This window comes from Agelaius phoeniceus, chromosome 7 (genome assembly GCF_051311805.1).
Source record: "Agelaius phoeniceus isolate bAgePho1 chromosome 7, bAgePho1.hap1, whole genome shotgun sequence".
NCBI classification, from domain to species: domain Eukaryota; kingdom Metazoa; phylum Chordata; class Aves; order Passeriformes; family Icteridae; genus Agelaius; species Agelaius phoeniceus.
In genome coordinates this window covers 15,158,832-15,177,342 of record NC_135271.1, presented here as the reverse complement: position 1 = coordinate 15,177,342, position 18,511 = coordinate 15,158,832, and the positions used below count along the sequence as shown (strand labels likewise).

Genomic DNA, 18,511 nt, shown 5'->3' with positions numbered 1-18,511 from the left:
ACATGTGTGTTCCCTGCTTTCCTGCCAGAGTGCTCAGAGAGGTGCAGGTGTCTCCTCAGTGCTGGCTGTGGTGTCCCAGCTGGAGCTGTGCCAGGAGAGCTCTGAGGCCATGAGGCTTAGCTCATGCTCAGGTGCTTTGGCACTGAATATTTTCTGACTTTATTTAGTGTGTTCACTTCCCCCACACTTGGAATTTCCCAGTCAGGTGGATGGAGAGGCAAATGGAAGCGCTGCCACGCAGTTTGATAAGGAACAGACAAAAAGCTTTTTTTACTTTTGTCCTATGGAGACAAACTGCAGCCACAAGATGTTATTCTGAACATTGCACAAGTGGTAATGGCATATTTTATCTTTGGAAAGGCACAGCAATGAGATGAGCAGCACACTTAAGGTGGAATGGGCTTGTCCAGGTTATCATCCTGCTCCTAGGATCTCTGCACTGAACAAGGATTGAATTTCCTTGCATATAAACTTGCCATGTTCATTAAATAACTACATAACCTGTATGGTCTAATCATCTACTGTAATTTAAAAATGACTTAATACATGTTAGCCTGGGAATTGCTAAAACCTTATAGTTAAACTATTTCACTTTAACCCTGTCATTTCAGCAGCAGAAGCTGCTGCTGGTGGGGAATTTCTGTGCTTTGCTATGTGTCAGTTTTTGCTGACTCCTTACAGAGGAAGGTGTGATTGTGAAATGATGCTTCAAGGAGTTTCTTACATGGTTTTCATTCAGATTATTACTTTTCTGAGCAAGACTTCAGCTTATTTCTCACTTGTGCTCTGATCCCCAATATATGTCCTCCTCATAACTGCTGAGGTTTGGATCTGAAAGGTCCAGAAATGCCTGAACACCTCAATGGTTTCCACTTGCAAATTGGTCAGCAGCTTCACTGGGCTTAATATGTACCATAATATGGTAGATCTATACTGGATGTTTCCTGCATGTAGGAAATTCTCTATTTTATATACTCATAGTCATATTAAAATTCAAGTTATATTTTCTAACATATATATTATTTTTATAAAATATCTAGAAATATAACAAATATTTATTTTATAATATAATATATTTATTTATATATTTATATATTTTATATAATATATATTTTAATATATTATATATTTTTTATATATGAGATATATATATCGTTATATCCTATATAGATATAAATATATAAAAATATATATTATACATATATATAAATATATAAGATATAAATATATCTTATATATTTATATTTAAATATTTATATAATTTTATATTTTTTTTTAATAAGGAAATTTTCCCTCCAGAGCAGACAGACTAAAGCTCTCTCTGTTTCTTATCTTTACCTGTAGGAAGCTGAAGTCCTTTCACAGAATAGAGGATGATCCTCTCTTTGCTAATTAACTATCCCTCCCCAAAACACCCTTTTTTAAATTGGTTTGTGCCAATTTTGGTGAGAGATGGGTCACCCTGCAAGGCTGTCTCTTCACCTGAGATGAACATGTTCTAAAATGCATCAGGGATTAAAAAAAGGGTTCAGTGTTGAGCCTGTCACAAGCATTTCTGTCACACTTGTGCTGCTGGAGGAGAATAATTCAGGTGTTTTGACAGAGGCTGGGCTCAGATGGGGAGTTCTGTAATGACACTGTGGAGAAGGTAATTTTAGGCAGACATCCCAACTCCTGGGGTTTAAAATTCCATTACCTGGATATAAATAGTGCAAGAATTAGATCTTATCTTGCAATTACTTCCTGATGGTTTCTGAGGAGTTTTCTGACAAAGACAATTGAAGCAGAAGTTGCTCTGTGTAATGTGTGTGTTTTTCTTTTCCAGTTTATTGAGAGAACACTCAATTGATGGCACTGGCTGGGCCCCAACTAGAACCTTAAAGGTACTGTTTCCTTTTGGATGTGTCCTTCCAAATAAATACATCTTTAAAAACCCTTTCCTGGCCTTGCAAAGAATCAGCTCATGTGGTTTGCCCAAGAGGAGGTTTTTGTGGTGAGGTTTTTTTATCTTTGACAGCAGTGGAGCAGGTACAGTGCTGATTGTAGAAATGTTTGGGGAATTTTGGGGTGGCTGCACAAATCCTGCTCTGCTCCAAGGTTTTGGAGGTTGCTGTGACTCAGAGAACCCACACTCTGTAAGGTGTGCTGGTTTTCACCCTGGCAGCAAACACAAGAGCATCCTGTGTACAGCAATCCATAACCCCAGTAATTTCCATGGGATTGATACTCCTGACAAGACAAAATCAGTGCAGAGCCCTGAGCAGAGCAGGGCATTTATCTTCCTGTTGCTGTTCCAAGGAATGCTGCCAAAATTGTTTCTTGCAGAGCTTTAACAGCATTAGGTGGATAAAGGGTACACATCAGGTGTTTGTCTCTTTCAAAAAAACAAATTGAAAATGACCTTTATCTGATACTTGGTTTGCTCTTTGGCACTGTGAATGAGATTTGTGACTTTCTTCATCTGTAAAATCTCTGCTGAGGTGAGCATGTGACTTTCTGGAAGTAAAAACGAGTGTGTTGTTTTGTGGATTTTCTTAAGCACTCTTTCCCTATTGTTTTTCCATCAGTTAGTGTGATTTTGTTTTGCCCTTTGTTTCTGTTTTCACCTCAGGTTAAATCAAGGCACTGAGTAATTTAAGTTAACTAGTTCTGTTCCTGTCCCTGTATTTTCATTCAGAGGAAGTTTTAAGCTTAAAAATTAATACAAGTGGAGAAGAAACCCAAAAGACAAGAGCTTTTTCTGTGGTTGTTGAAATGAAAGATTCAGCAAGAGAAAAGGAAGTAGTAGCTTAACTTCAAAAAGAGAAAAATCAGATGTTCTCCTTGGATTTTTAAATTTTTGAACATTGAAGCACCACAGTTGTGAGCTCACTTTTTACAGCTTTTCATCACCACAAAGGGAACAGGGAGAATTTGCACAGAAGCTCTGTGGGCAGGAATCCAGTCTTGGCCTGTTATGGACTTGAAAGTCAGTATTTAACTTGTCAATAATATGAAATCAGCCTGGTTTTCTGGAGGAATAGCACCCAGCCCTGCCCAATAAAGCACTCTGAACTACTCCTAAAAATGAATTGCGAGTGAGCATGTGTCCTTCTGCCACAAAAATGCTTCCAAGGGCATTAGAGAAGCCATTCAAATAGAGAATACACATGAGAAGCCCAGTGCACAAACCAGCTGCATGTGTGGGGTTTGTGTGCTTAACCCTTTAGAAGGCTCAGATTTTTAGCTGTGTCTCACCTTGTGGTGACAGCAGAGCTCTTACATGTAAAATCCTTCAAAATCAACTGCTATGACCTTTTTAATATTTTTTTTTAATTATCAAATGAGTAGAAACATAAAAAATTTTGCTGAAATAAAAATGAAAATCTGTTAAATTGTCTGGAAAACTTACCTGACAAAATGTATTTTTTTGCAGTGTGGAGGATTCTTTAGGGGGGGAAGACCTAACTCAGTTTTGTTTCCCAGCAGTTTTTTGCACTTGGTGTCATCTCATCCATGATTGAATTCTCCTCAGGTTACCAAGTGTTGAGCTTTATCTTTTTTTCCCTTCTTTGTGCTTGGGAACACATTTCCATGGACCACTGTGAAGAGCAGCCTGTGTGTGAGAGAGGGAAATAAAGAATGTACTATTTCTGAATTCCTGCATCAGATGCTTTTTTGAAATCAGGTTCTGAGCAGAGTTGGGCTCTTACCCTGAAACAGGTTTAAAACCCTGCCAGCCTGTCTATATATGTACATACACTTTTAAAATCACTTTCTTTTTATTCATAGAAACACTCCAGAATCCCAAACCCTTAGATAATTTCTGGTAGTGATTGGTCTCCAGGCTGTGGCTTGTGTGAGCACTGCTGCAGTGCTTCCCAGCTGATCTTTGTGTCATTTTCTGCTCCTTTGTAGCTAAACCTGAATTAGCAACAGGAGCTTATTTACCTTTCAGTCTCCATTCTGTCACATTCTGCATCATTTTATTGCACACTTTCCTCTCTAAAGCAGCTTTTTCACAAAGCTGCAGACTGCTGCAGTTTTGGGCCCTGCTCAGAGTGTCTGAACTTGTTTTTCTCCTGTTTTTAGGTTTGATGGTCAAAATTAAAGTTTCCTAGGCAGAAAGCAGATAGATGGCTTTAATTCTGTTCTGTTCTCAGGGTTTTTTTAATGTCATTGGAAGTACCAGCATTTAAATACCTGACATGACTTCACACTGTTGCTGTTTCTCTGCTTTGTACCTTTCAGTAATTTCAATTTCAAACTCCATAGTGCTTCAGTGACTCGTGTTAGTCCCCAACATGTGCCTCATTTGCTAGGATTATCACCTGCCTAGCTCAGTTAGTTCTCCTTAATACTCCTCAGTTTTCCTAAATGCTTGTTTTCATTTTGCTCTGCAAAGATCTCAGGTGATTGATTTTAAGAACTGAACAGGTGGATGTGTATTTTAAATGCCTGACTGGTTCTAGAAGTCAGGCTCCTTCTGCAGTTACCTCTAACTAAATGCAGCTGGAAATGGGTTCATAAATCACTGCCTGATGGATGGACCTTAAAAATAATCAAAGCACACTTGGGCAACTCTGTGGAGGGCTGAGCATATGAACAGCAAAGCCAGTGTTTAAAAAGATATGATGGATGTTCACAGGGAATATTTGTCCTTTTTCTTTTTATAGCTGTGTTCTCACAGAGATCACTGGGCTCAGCTAGCTGGGCTGTTTTCTGGAGCCTTTCCATGTTTGTTAGGTGTTATGTGCAGTTCACTTTTTCACTGAGATAGCTCCAAGTGCTGGGTTTTGTCATTTTTGTGTTATTGCTCTCGGGAGAGCCAGGAGCAGGAAACATCCAGGTGATCTTAAACTACAGATCTGCAGACAGATTTTCATGCCCTCCCCCAGGAAACCACTGTTTTCTCAGGAATTTCTCTCCCATAACTCCAGATCCTGGGTTAATAAATATCTGTCTGTGCTATTAGATTACCTGATCTAAAAGGAATTAAGACTCATTTCCAGTAAACTATTGCTACTTGGAGTTGATCCTTAGGAGCCTTGCTTATTTAATTAATGTTTTAATACTAAATGGCAGCATTTTGTCCTGTTTGGTTCACTGGTTCTGCCCTTGTCTTCAGGCACTGGAATGACTTCATTTGGAATTATTCAAATGTCAAACTCATCTCTTGGAGAAATAAATCAGAGGGTCCTGACTTCATTTTCCCAGTTTACCTCAATGTTTAAGCATCAACCTGAGGAGTTTTGAAAGCACAAAAGTTTCACCTATCATCTCAAGGAAAATAGATGGTCTGCTGTCAAAATCATCTGTAATTAGTGTAGAGGAGCATTTGGAGCAGACAGTAAAGTAACTGTCACTGTCTTGAGCATGAAGGGAAAAAAGAAACCTGCATGCTTTATGTTACATTAATTCTTGTTGCTCAGGCTGTTTTTCTCAACATTATGATAACATTGTACAGCTATTGATTTATTCAAATCCTCTTTTGGAGTTGGTCTTTTTATGTGTCTTCCTCACCTCTAAAAATTGAATAAGCTCTAGATAACAACTTCAGACCCAGTATTTTGAAAAAGAAGCTATGAACTGCTGAAGACAATCTTCTGTGCGGATCTGGCATTCAGTTTTTTTCTTGAAATAAGCTTCAGGAAATATTTTTCCAAAGAGATATTGTGTTGTATTTTGACTTCATTATAAATTGGCTTTATCAGTTTTGTAAGAGGTGATTTATTTCTTTCTCCTCCATACATGCCCAAGCTGGTGAAAATATAGAGCTGAGTGTCTTCTAGTAGCTTTTGCTTCAGAAATGCTTAGTAAAATTTTTAGTTTCTCTCTTTAATGTCCCCTGGCAAAGCCAAATCTTTGGTGTAGGTGCAGTAGCTGTTATTACGGGCATGTGAGTGAGGCGAGCTGAGATACCTCAGTAATTGTAATTAACCCATGCTTGTTCTCCCCAAACTGCTGATTTCTGAATATTCAATTTAATGCACTGAGCAGAGTGGTCTCCAGAGGGTGATGGCTTCAGTGCTGAGATCACTGTGGTGTAGTTCATGAAGAAGTTACAGAGAATTCCCCAGGCAACAATTTCCCCAGGATTATCCACTTGTCCTGCAGTAGCCATGGGACAGGGGTCAAGGAGTCAGTGACAGAGTGAGGGATGGGAGAGGAGTGCTCTGCTTGCTTGGCACCCCCCAGCTGCCCTGCTCTGGGGCAGCACATTGGTCCTGTTTGCCTTCCCCTCCTATATTTCAGTACAAAAGGAATGCTTTTGCAACCTTCCTCCTGGTTTTGTGTTTGCTAACTGGAGCAGTTTGTGCCTTTTAGGTTACCCAGAGCCCTGTGGGAGCTGCTGCTGTGTTTGGGTGGGAAGCACAGGCAGGGATGACAGACACATGACAGCTGAAGTGGCTTTTGTGGGTGGCTGAAGAAAGGTGGCATTCACCTTTTTCTAGGTGGAAACAATGTTTTTCAACTTTTGCAAGATTAGAGAGGAGCAGGAGAGGAAATATAAAAAGAGAATTTATTTGGGACATGGCAGTTTAGGAGAGAAGAAGCTTTTTAATAAGCTAAAAAGTGCCTATGTCTCTGGAAGGAAAATTTTTGTTTTTGATCCCCAGCACCAGTGATTTGTTGGTAGGGTGGGATGCAGTGTGCTTGGCTTTTTAGGCTGCAGTGAAGAGAGGAAGAATTGGTCTTGTTTTTAAGAGATGGTGGAAGAAGGAAAAGGAAGAGGAAAACCACCTTGAGGTGGTGAATAGGCAGACAGGACAGCAGAGAGCTGCCCCAGGAGCTGGCCTGGACTAGAGCATACTGGACTTCAGAGTGGCATTTCCAGCCCTTTTTAAAAGAAACCAAAAAAAATTGCCTCAGACATGTGCTAGTATAAATGACTGCTGCTCCTTTTGTTCATCTGACTGGGTTAAATTGTTTGTTTATAAAGAATTGTTTAGCAATGAGCTTTGTTTTGTTCAGTCTGTTAGATCAGAAATGCTTCTTGGATCCCTTAAGGGAATTTCTTTGATTGGAAGTTTGTTAGGTGCTTTTGTCTGGTTTGCTCTCTTCTTAAATTAATGTATTAAATATACTTTGCCTGTTAAAGGAAAATCTTAATTTAATCTTAATTAATTCCATACCTCAAAAACAGTGAGGTAAACTGGAAAATTTTAATTTAATCTTAGAGCAAACATGGAAATTGCAAATTTTCTCCAGAAGTGTTTGTGGTTGTCTTTCTGAGCCCCGTGTGTGGCATGGTTTCAGTGGCATTGCTTTTGTGAAGTGGCTCTGAGAACTGTCCCTTGGCAAGATCAGTGACTGAGTTAAGACCTCCTAGAAATGCAAAGCTTTGAGACTCCCTGGCCTCAGGAGAGGCTGTTTCAAAAGCTGCATTGAGGATTTTGAGGATTCTTGAACTTCAGACACTGCTGCAGCAGCAGGTTTTTTCTGCTCGTTTGGCATGCTGTAAATAAATCTGTGGGCAGGGGTTTAGTGTAACTTTTCACTCAGATGCAGCACAAAAATAGTGCAGAATGAAAAGGGACAATTCTAAAGGGGTGTTTACAGCAGTCTGTTGGACTTCTGACTTCCCTGTGTTGACTTCCCCATGCTCCAGCCCAGGGTGGTGGCAGTGCCATGAAGCAGAGTGTGCTTCCCTCATTATTCCATGTTCCCCTCACCCACTGTGGACTTAACCAGGTACTGCAGTGCTTGGGCACCCCAGTTCTTCATTTCAAACACCATCATTGGCTACTCTGAACTAACAATAAATGTAAATTAAACCCACTTGCATATCCCAGACCTGCCTTGGACTCCCAAAGGCATCTGAGCTGATGGGAAACCTCTGGGACACTACCCAGGGAACAGCCTGGGCAGGCTGGGGCAGGAGCCAGTACAGCAGCTCAAGGAATTTGGCAGCCCAGGTGTCTTGGTTTGGAAAGACAGGAGTCTGCTAAGGAAGGCAGGAAATGGAGAAAAGGAACCCCCCTCCAGAATTGCATTAAATTTTAAGTTAAAGGGCTCTCAGGCAACAAAAATTATGGGAGCAGGAATAACAGTTCTTTAATAGGGAAGAAAATAAAAGGATAAAATAAACAATGCAGTGAACTAAAACAACACTGACAGAGTCAGAGCCCAACCTGACACCCTGTGGGTCAGGCTGTTGGTGGCAGTCCCATTGGAAATGTGGCTGCAGCCCTCCTGCAGTGTCAGGGCTGGTTCTGCTGGAGCAAGGGGGTCCTGTAGAGAAGGATGGATTCTTCCTCTGAAGATCCAGTGGAAGGAGAGACAGCTGCTGTTCCTCTGGGAAATCCAGTGGAGAAGCTGTGCTGGTGTCTCCAAAACCTCTGGATTATATCCAGGTAGGAATGTTTGGCTCCTCCCCCTGGGCTCACATCTCCCAATGGGATGCTGTAGTTCTTATCAGCCATGCAGTGGCATTCAATAGTCTGTTATCAGCAATGTCCCCCCAGAGGGAGGGGTGTTTGTGATCACTCAGAGAGAGATAAGGCAAACTGCCCACTTGTCAAAAGACAACTGCCATACAGATGGTAATAGAATACATCTTGCCTTGCAGTCTGGAACACCAGGCTGCAGGTCCAGCACAAAAAGCAGGTTTGGGCCAAAAGCAGAGGCTCTCAGCTTTGCTCTGTGGCTGCCCCTCAGCAGTGTCCTCTGCAAGTTTGATGTTAAACCCAGAGGAGAAGTCTGAGAACAGCAGCTTTGTAAAGAAAACAGCTTTGTCAGGTGCAGATGTGTGATCTTGTACAAGTGGGATCTCACTGGAGTGCAGCACTGTCAAGGTGTGCACCCTGAACATTCTCTGCTCCTCCCTGTGAAGATCACCTTTAAAAACTCCTGCACATGGGCTTAACTTAGTTTTCAGGCTATTTAAGCCACAAGTTCAGTAAATATTTGAAGCCAAGCCTGATGCTTTATTATACTGAAGGAGAACAGAAGTTTTTGAGCTGTTAAATCTGACAAGATCTTCAGGGGCTTGCACAATCTTTTGGCTCTTTAGTTAGACCCAAAGCAAGCATCAAGGCTGGGCTTATCTGCCTGCAGCCAGCAGCTCTGCTGAAGTCAGCAGTGCAGAGTGATTTCTACAGTTCAACAATGTTGAGTTTTTCAGATAGCAAATACTTGCTTCACTTTTGCTCATCTGTTCCATCCCACTTCCCTTTCTCAATATCCTAGGTTTCAATCCAGCCTAGCCTCAAGCTTATTACAAAAAGCAATTGTCCTCTGGTGGTAATTTAGCATTATTTTCTTATGGAACCATGCAAGGGTATAAAAGGAATCTAGAAAATCATAAAATCATAAAAGTGGAATAGATGGAAACATCAAAAATGGTATTAAGACTTTCACAGGTAAATTATTCAGTAATAATAGTAATCCTGTTATGCTTTTTGGTGTCTAGAATGGCATTGGAGATGTACAGCATTCTGACAGCTTGTGCCTGTACAAAGGTTTTTGTTGGTTTTTTTTGTTTGCTGTTTCTTTTTTTATTTTTTAATAGAACTCTCTAAAACCAACTCAAGTGAGTCAAGGACCCCAAAGCTTTAAAACCAGGGCTCAACAAGTAAGAATTTGGGAACAATTGATTATATAACATGAAAATAGGATATCACATCTCCTTTTTGAGCTGCAGCATTTGCCTGTATGAGGCATTGGAGCTTATCTTGGACAAGGAGGAGTTTTGTCTGGAGAGAGCTCTGCTGGTGTCTGGGGAGCTTCTGGCAGAGCAGGGGGTTCAGCACTGCTCAGGGTAAGGAGAAAATGAGCTCTTGAGGGTTTTAGAAGGCACTGTCTTGCTCCTGGTTTGTTCCTTCTCTGCCATGCTGGTGCTGTGGACATTTTGTAACCCTGGGGATGCAGGTTTGGCATTCAGGAGTTAGAAATGGCCAGGCCCCAGAGTACTCAGGTGGCCCTGTACCTGTCCAGGGTGGTTTTAGTGCTCATTGTTGTGGTTCTGCAGCTGCAGCCTGCTGTTCCATGGTGTAGGCAGAAGGCAACTTGTAAAAATGTCATTTTGTCCTGTAACTCTGCCTCCCTGAAGGACAGAACAGCCTTGGAGGGCAGCAGTGGAATGGGCTCCTGACCTCTGGGGGCTGAGGGGTTGCCCAGAGCTACTGAGCACTCTCTTATCCCTGGATGTGGGAGAATCAAGTAGAAATGGAGACCTTCCTGCCTTTTGCTGCTCTCCATGCCAACAAATCTTCCTTTCATCTGTGACTTTGGCACATCACTGCATTGTACTAATAATTTCACCCTAGGGTTAATACAGGTGTCCTTAATACCATGCTCTGCTGCCCTCTGCTATGCCTGGTGTCTGTTCCAGCAGTTGAACAAGCACAGAGGCTTAAATAAAGTGTGAAACAACGATTTCCATCCCTTCTTTGAAATAATTGAATAATAAAACAATTAAAATTGAAATGTTCATTTTTCTCCTGCTTGCCAGGGAACTGGCAGAGCTGTTCTTTGGGAGTGAGGGTAACTGCTCAGCACTAGAATCTTAAAATTTCCAGATAACTGGAATTAAATGTCTGGGTCACCCCTTTTGTGCAGTTCATGTGTCTCTGCTGCCACGTTTGAAAGTTGCTGTCTTTGCCACACTTAGGAAGGTGCTGAGGCTGGAAAGGCTGGCAGTGCCAGCCCTGCTGGCATATTGATGTTTTCAAAGCTGTCTAGGTTTGAAAAGCCAGGTGCCTGCTGAGGAAGGCAGGAACCTCCCCTAAAATTGAAAATGTAAACCCCCTCCCTCCAAATTGCTATAAATTTTAAATTAAGGGGCTCTCAGGTAAGAAATATGGGAGCAGGAATAACAGTTCTTTACTAGGGGAGAAAATAAAAAGATAAAATAAACAATTCAGTAAACTAAAACAACACTGCCAGAATCAGAACACAACCTGACTCCCTGTTGGTAGCAGTTCATTTGGAAATGTAGCTGCAGTCCTCTTGGAGTGTCAGGGGTGGTTCTGCTGGAGCAGGGATCCTGTAGAAATCCAATGGGAAATGTGGCTGCAGCCCTCTTGGAGTGTCGGGGGTGGTTCTGCTGGAGCAGGGATCCTGTAGAAATCCAATGGGAAATGTGGCTGCAGCCCTCCTGGAGTGTCAGGGGTGGCTCTGCTGGAGCAGGGATCCTGTAGAAATCCAATGGGAATTGTGGCTGCAGCCCTCCTGGAGTGTCAGGGGTGGTTCTGCTGGAGCAGGGATCCTGTAGAAATCCAGTGGGAATTGTGGCTGCAGCCCTCCTGGAGTGTCAGGGGTAGTTTTGCTGGAGCAGGGATCCTGTAGAAGGGTGGAGTCTTCTCTGAAGATCCAGAGGAAGAAGGGGCAGCTGCTGTTCCTCTGGGAAATCCAGTGCAGAAGCTGTGTTGGTGTTCCAGAATCTCCAGATTATATCCAGGTAGCAATGCTTGGCTCCTCCCTCTGGGCTCCCATCTTCCAATGGGATGCTGTAGTTCTTATCAGCCATGCAGTGACATTCAATAGCTGTTATCAGCAGGTGTTGTGGAAGAGATATGGAAAACTTAGCAGAAGACAGCTGCCATCCAGATGGCAAAATTTAATCCAGTTTGCCTGGCAATCCAGGCCAAAAGCAGCCAAACTGAGTGGGCTGTCTGTGCAGGAGCAGAGGGAAATGGGATGGTGAGAGGCTGTGGAATGCTGACCTTGTTTCTTGTTCATTAGGGCATAATTGGATAGTGTCCTTCAGGGATATGGATTTCTGTGCTGCACACCCTCAGCACAGGGCCCAGAACAGGAAACAAGCTCACATACACTCATTTATTGAAGTTCTTTGCTGTGCATAGGAAGTTTGGTACTTTGAGGCTTTATCTTTATTGTAAATTTGCATTTTAGCTGTGGAATAACTTGAGACATATGTTTATGTAAGAGTGGTATTTCTCTGTACTCCTACTACAGCTCACCCTCTTTTCTCTAAAATGTTGACAGTTTCAAGAATTTGTTTGACCCCTCTTTAATTTAAGAATAGATTGCTGAATTAACTTTCATTACCCACCCTTTAAGCAGTGCAGTTTTCAGCTGGTGGCAAATCCTAAGGTATCACTCCTCTCCTTGAATGGAGGAGCAACAGGAATACACACAGAAAGCTCTGACCTTCTGTTTGAATATGCAGTATTTGGTTTCTCCTGACTTCTGGATATGAAGTGGCCATGAAATGGGAAAGCCTTTTCAGCATTTTGATTTAAATTAGTCATACATTACTCCTGAAATGCCTGTCTAACTAACTGTGTTTTTCTTTGCAGGATATTGTCTGGGGGTTAAATTCTTTATTTACTGTAAGTAAAAGAATATTTTGCATGTCCCCTTTTCTTTTTCCTGCCTGGTTTAGTTTCAGCATCACCTAATGGCAACCCCGTGTGTTGCCTGTAAAAATTTAGGTCTTTATTTCCCTTGGCTTCAGTGGGTGTTGGATGAGTATGAAATCAGATTGTGCTTTTGTTTGTGGAACTCATCCAGAGTGTCTGAAATGCCAGATTTTATACATAGATTTTACTCTGGTTAGAAATATTAGGGGATATTTTGGTAACAAATTGTTAGGTATCTTCCACACAGTGTGAAACTACTGCTGATTTGCAGGAAATAGAAATTCATACTGCTCTGAGAAGGAATTGTGTTGGTAGTCTTTAAAAAAAAACCAACCTATTTAGGGATTAATGGCTGCCCTGCAGTCTCATTCCTTGTTTGCATAAAACCTGACTTGTCACAGAATTTATGTGATTTTATTCAGGGATCCCATTTCCTCCTGTGTTTTTTAAAGATTGCTGGGAGCAAGGAACCTGTAATTGCAGGAGCACCTTGAAAATGGAGGAGAGGGCAGGAAGCAATGGCTGCTTTTGCCCTTAAAGTGGAGAGAAGCTCTAAGTCTTTACAAAAGTTACCTTTTTTAGGGATTCCTTTCCTCAGCCATTGCTGCTGGGTGGGAAGGTCAGGAGGAAGCAAAGAGCAGCACTAACTTGGTGGCCACATTTGTCATCTCCTCTGGAGGGACCACCCCACCCACTCCAGGGTGTAGAAGGAAGCTTAAATTTCCTGGTATCCAAAGTCTTGGTTGGTTTTTTCAACAATTTCTTTGGTAAATTGATGTAAAAGTTTGGAGAGTATTTGCCTTTCCAGCAAAAGTGAATTGCATTTCAAGAGTCAGTCTCCTTGTGCATGCCAAGTGGAAGGAAGCAAAATCCTCAGGAGCAGAGCTGCAAAAAATAAAAATATTGGGCAAAGAGCTGCAGAGAGAGGTGGTCCTGCCTAGGAGACCATGAAGATTCGTCATGGCTGTGTCAGGAAAATACATCCACAAACACCAGAAGTTTATGTCCAAAAAGGAGACAGAAGAGTCCTTTTGCTTTATTCAAATAAAGGGAGAGGCCATGGGGTATTTCCCTTGGGGTCTCTCAGATTTTTGGAGCACACAGCCTCCTTTTTATCCCAATTTCCCAGCCACATTTCCCTTCTCTCTTTGCCCATTGGCTGAGGTACTTGAGAGGTACAGACTTCCTGAAATGCCTAATACTGAAGATTTCCCTCTAATGTATAGCCTTCCTTTTTAATTTTTAATTCTCATGGAATTTAGGGTTTTCCCCCAGTGTTTCATTTATCTTTCAATCGCCAATTTAATTTATCAGCAAACTACAGTTTGTTTGTAAAGGTAAATATATTTTTCCATTCATCAAGTGGAATCCTTCCCATTGTTTTTTTTATCTCAGTGCTGGTTTTATCTACTACTTGTGATTCAGTGTTATTTTTAATGCTCATTCCTCTTCTCCATTGTTTTTAAACCTAGACCCTTTCTCCTGTCAAAGTTAATATGTGAGATTAAATTGGGAGGCTTGAGGTTTGTTAGGACTATTTGTGCTCCATGACCTCACATGTCATTAGTTCTCAGGATCTTTGCACTCTTTTACTTCTATTTCCACTATTTCCTCTATTTTCACTCCCCTGTTTTTTCCAGAGCACTCAAACTTCCCTGTCAGGCTCCAGGTCACAGAGAGAATGAAATTGCTTCTTCACAGAGAGAGTGAAATTGCTTTTCTGTGGAGGTGGAATTAAGGAAACTCCCACTTTATCAGCACACTGTTCGCAGAAGTTTTTTTCAAGGTTTACTTTGCCCTCTAACAAAAATCAACAGGAATTGTGCCTCCTGAAAGTTTGACTGCTCTCTAAAATTTAATTTTCTGATGGAAATACTTTTACTTCCAGGGAGAAGTGCCATGGGCCCCACACCAGCAGAGCTTAAATGCCCTGATGCTGTTGCCATTTAATTGCTCTGTGATTTTGTTTCCAATTACCAAATTACTCATTTGCATTTACCTTTGGCACCGAGGCAGTGATTCAATGATGAAATGACGAAAAAAATGATGAAATGGTGAAAAAAAATGATGAAATAAAACCTGCTGCCCTGTTTGCTTCATTCCATTTTCTTGTTCCTGAGGGCTTTGGGCTCCTGTTGATGCAGTGAGTGGGAGCCCCTCAGTGTTCTCTCTTTCTTTTCCAGGATCTTTTGAATTTTGACGATCCTTTGAATATTGAGGCTGCAGAGCATCATTTGCGTGACAAGGTGAGTCAGTGGTTTATTTAAGGCAGGTTGTTCCTAAACAAGCACACATTCTGTACTCAGCACTTCCCAGCCAGTCCTCTTAGAGTGGTGGAGCTGCTGCTGGAGGTAGCTGAGTGACTCATTGTATCAGCAGCCAGTTATTCAAACAAAAAGGGCTTTCTCTGGGAAAGCAAACTGCACACAGCAGAGTTAGTCACCATCTGCTGGGCTTGTGGGCCACAATGTGGTCACAGCCCCAAAATAGATGATCTTTCCCTTCTTGTGTCTGAGATTTCCCTCAAGTTGTGCATGTGCTGTGCAGCAAGCTGGTGGTGAGCTGGTTTGGCATGGAGACGTGGGTGACCTTTGCCTTAGAAGAGCTGTGAGAAGATCTCCTCTCTCTCTACCTCATTCCAAAGGCAACTCTTTTACTCTGAGCTATTCCATGTTGCATGTGCTTATAAAGCCAGGAGAAATCTGGGCAATTTAAAGAACAGGAGTAGAAACTTCTGTTTTCTTTTTACTGATCCTAATATTCGTGTATTATGGACTGGGCAAAGCAGAACATGGCCTGGTGAACATAAATGAGATGTACTGCTCACCTCTGAGCAAAAGTGCCAATTTCTCCTTTGTATCCATCTCCAAAATTCCATCATGTCATGGATGTATTCCTCAAGCACACAGAGCTCACACCTAGTATGTTCAAGACATCTTGTTCTAATTAAACTCTTCTGACACTTTTGTTGAAGTTAACCTTTAAGATTGCAGGAAGTTTCCAGGTAAGCAAGTGTTGATTTGAAGAGTTCATTGAAAGTACAGTCAGGCAGTGCACCTAATTTATCTCATTTTTTCAAGAGGAAATACCAGGATTGCAAGTTCATCTTTCCAGCTATTTTTTGATTAATGAGATCTTGTAGCTATTCTGGTATTCATCCATGTGTGCAGGGCTGAGATGAGAACATACAGCAAAGCTGGAAAAAATTACCTGCAAACCTCCTCTGGGAGAGAGGGGTCTTTGTGCTTTTGTTTTAGCATGGAATCACAGAATGGTTTAGGTTGGAAGGAACCTTAAAGCCCATCCCATTCCCCCCTCTGGGTGGTTCAGATTGCTGTCCTGCACCTCTCAGCCTCATTGAGAGATTGGAAATTTTGGGAATTCACAGAAAGGAAAATGCTGCCTGATTTAAAAGACACACTTCTCTCAAAAATAGGTACTGCTATACTAATTAACTAATTACATGGAAGTTGTTTGAAGAAGTGAAAAGGAAATTGAGCTGTTTTTTGACAGTCTTCTAAATCACAATTTTTTGGGGAACAAACATTTTTGTTTATTAAACTCCTAGTGATCTCATAAGCATCTCTAAAATTCTAAAATTTTTTTTGAACTTATCTGAATTTAATGTGTGTGTAGTGACAGCACCAGGTAGGGCTGGATTTTCTGTAGTGTGTTTTGTGGTGACATCAAAAACACCCAATGATGCCTTTGTGGAGAGAATAAATAATGCAAGGGAGAGAAAAAGCTGCACTTGCAGCCTGAGTTGTTTTGGTTCCCTGTGGCAGGGATGTCATATTTTACATAAACACTTTGTTGTGGAGTCAGACTGCTGTGGTACCATCCTGGCTCTTAAGAAATACTTGCAATGCCCAATAGGATTAATATGGGAATGCTAATTAGTTTTCTTTCCTCTGAGACTTGTTTACATGTGCAGTAGGATTATAAAAATAGTGTAGGTGTGATGTATGTGCAGTATCTGTATGGACAGATGTGCAAATCCATCCCTACAGACACAGTTCTGCACACAAACATCTGTGTGCAGGGGAGTCCTGGGAGTGTGGGGTGTGTTCACAGCCAAAAACTGCACCCAGGGCTGTCTCCTGTGCTTCTCCCAGGGAGGTGACTCAGAATTTCACTGCTGTCCCTTCAGATCTGAAATCCTGAGGGTACCAGCTAATCCCAGGCATTGCTTGTGGTTATTGAGAGCTGAGGCTGGCTTTGGTCAGCTCCAGGTCATCACAAATGACTCCTGCCTTGCAGATGCTGGAAAAATCCCATCAGAGGGAGCAAATTCTTCTTTGGAAACAGCTGTGCTGGGAATGTTTGTGTTAGGTCAGGCTGGAAGGGGCTCTTGTGACCCCTTCCTATGTAAGGCACATTTCCATTCTTGCATTAAATCTGAGCGTGTTTGGAAAAGCAGCCTTGTTCTGAGATGGAAAATGATACAAAATTCAGAGCTCAAGTTCCATAAATTGATTGTTTTATTAACCTGTCCTACCTGAGATGTGTGTTAGTGCAGCTTCAGCTTCCAGCCCTGCATGACTTCCTTTGGAAGGAGCTGTCACTTACTGACCTTGTTCCTTTGCAGCTCCCTTCAGTCAGTGAGCATCAAGCCACTTCTACAAATTATTTTAAAAAAGAAAGATGTTGGTTTATGCAGCTTTACTCATTCTACAGTTCTCCCCCACACACCTTGCTAGGTGCCAGTAATTTTTTGGCAGGCTGTACAACAAATTTGGGCAACATCTGTTTTCCCAAATGCTGGACATCCCTGGTGGCCACATTGCTCTGCAGTTGAGTCACAGTCACTGGGAGGTAAGCAAGCATCCTCTCCTGGTGCAGAGCTCAATAAATCAGAATAAAAAGATGATAAAAAGGTGATTGATATCTCTGTGTAAACTAAGCAAGGAGTTGCCCAGCATTGTCTTCTCACACAATCTCAGCAGTGTGGTGGTTGATTTCTTGCTGAATTTAAAGAAGCTCTTACTAATTAATGAGCTTGGAGCACTCTGCATTTAGCACAGGACTCACTCTGTCAGTAGTTATGGATAGCCAGAGCCATTAATTATCAATCAGTTCCATGGATTCTAAAGCAGTGAGCAAGTGTTTAAGTTTTAATGACTACTCACTTAAAAATGATATGAGCTAAAAATTGTAGGATTTGCTGGTTTTTATACAGCAAACACATAGAGCTTGTCAGGTAGGCTGAACACTGAGACAATGGGGATCTTTTGGAAGATCCAAGCTATGGAAGAGCTAGGCAGTGGAAAATCAAGTGAGCTTGGTGCTTCAGGACTTGGTGTTCCTCATCCAGAGGTGCTGTGGGTGTGATTTGTTAGCTGAAATCTAGGAAATGCTTTCTGTATGGCCATCTGTCATGGCTGGTTTGGGAGCTGCCTCAGGACATGGTGATTTGCCAGTGTAAAATGTAAAAACCTTGAAATTTCCTAGAGGTGTTCACTTCTGCCAAAAAAAAAAAAAAAAAACATTTCAAAGACATTTGTACAACACACAACAGAAAATTCATTGCAAGCTTAGTGTGGCATAAAGTAGAAATGTTTTTCCAAGTATTCCTTTTAGATTTCTTCCTCAGCTAGGCCTGCTGTGTCAAGAATCCTAATGCTGTGTCCTATTTTAATTCAATTTACCCTGTGTTTGGTGCAGTTCAAGCAAACTTTTGTCATCCTGCAGATTAGCAAACACTCTATTATTTTTCATGCCTGTGATCAGGAGTTGTTTCAGGAGGAGAAGCTGAGTTCCATCTCCCTGTGCTGTTTTCCTGCACAGTGTTTCCATTTCAGTGCAGCCCATCAGTCAGCATTCAGTGCTTTGTGCCGTGTCCTTGTGAAAGCCTCAGGTAGATTGCACTTGGCAGGGAATTTTTCTTCCTCCTTGTGAAAATCCAGCTTATCACATTTACCTGCAGCTCTGAAGTGCCAGAGCTGAGAAATCTAATGGGAATATGTGTGTGTTTGCCAAGGACCCACTTCAAACATGTTTTTTTACCTAATTCAGTGAGCCTTGATTTTATTTGCATCCTCTTTAGAAAGCAGCATTTAATGCTCAATTATTTTGCATAGGTTTGTGTGGAGGAGTTTGGCTCTGGATTGACTTCTGCAATTCTTTTTTTTTTAATTTTTAAATTTTAATTAAAGGTTTCTCTGGCTGATAAAGAAAACAAAGTTTTCATTTCAGGGTTGTTT

The 18,511-nt window shown here is 41.6% G+C and overlaps 1 protein-coding gene across 1 annotated transcript in view; it reads left to right on the top strand.

Annotated features, from left to right (window-relative positions):
* The window catches only part of UBE2F (ubiquitin conjugating enzyme E2 F (putative)), a 61,287-nt gene that overhangs the window by 25,560 nt on the left and 17,216 nt on the right, over window positions 1-18,511 (top strand). Inside the window, exons 7-9 of the mRNA XM_054636191.2 lie at window positions 1,826-1,883; window positions 12,246-12,278; window positions 14,492-14,554. Of these exons, the coding sequence (XP_054492166.1) occupies window positions 1,826-1,883; window positions 12,246-12,278; window positions 14,492-14,554 (154 nt within the window). The remainder of the gene's footprint in view (window positions 1-1,825; window positions 1,884-12,245; window positions 12,279-14,491; window positions 14,555-18,511) is intronic.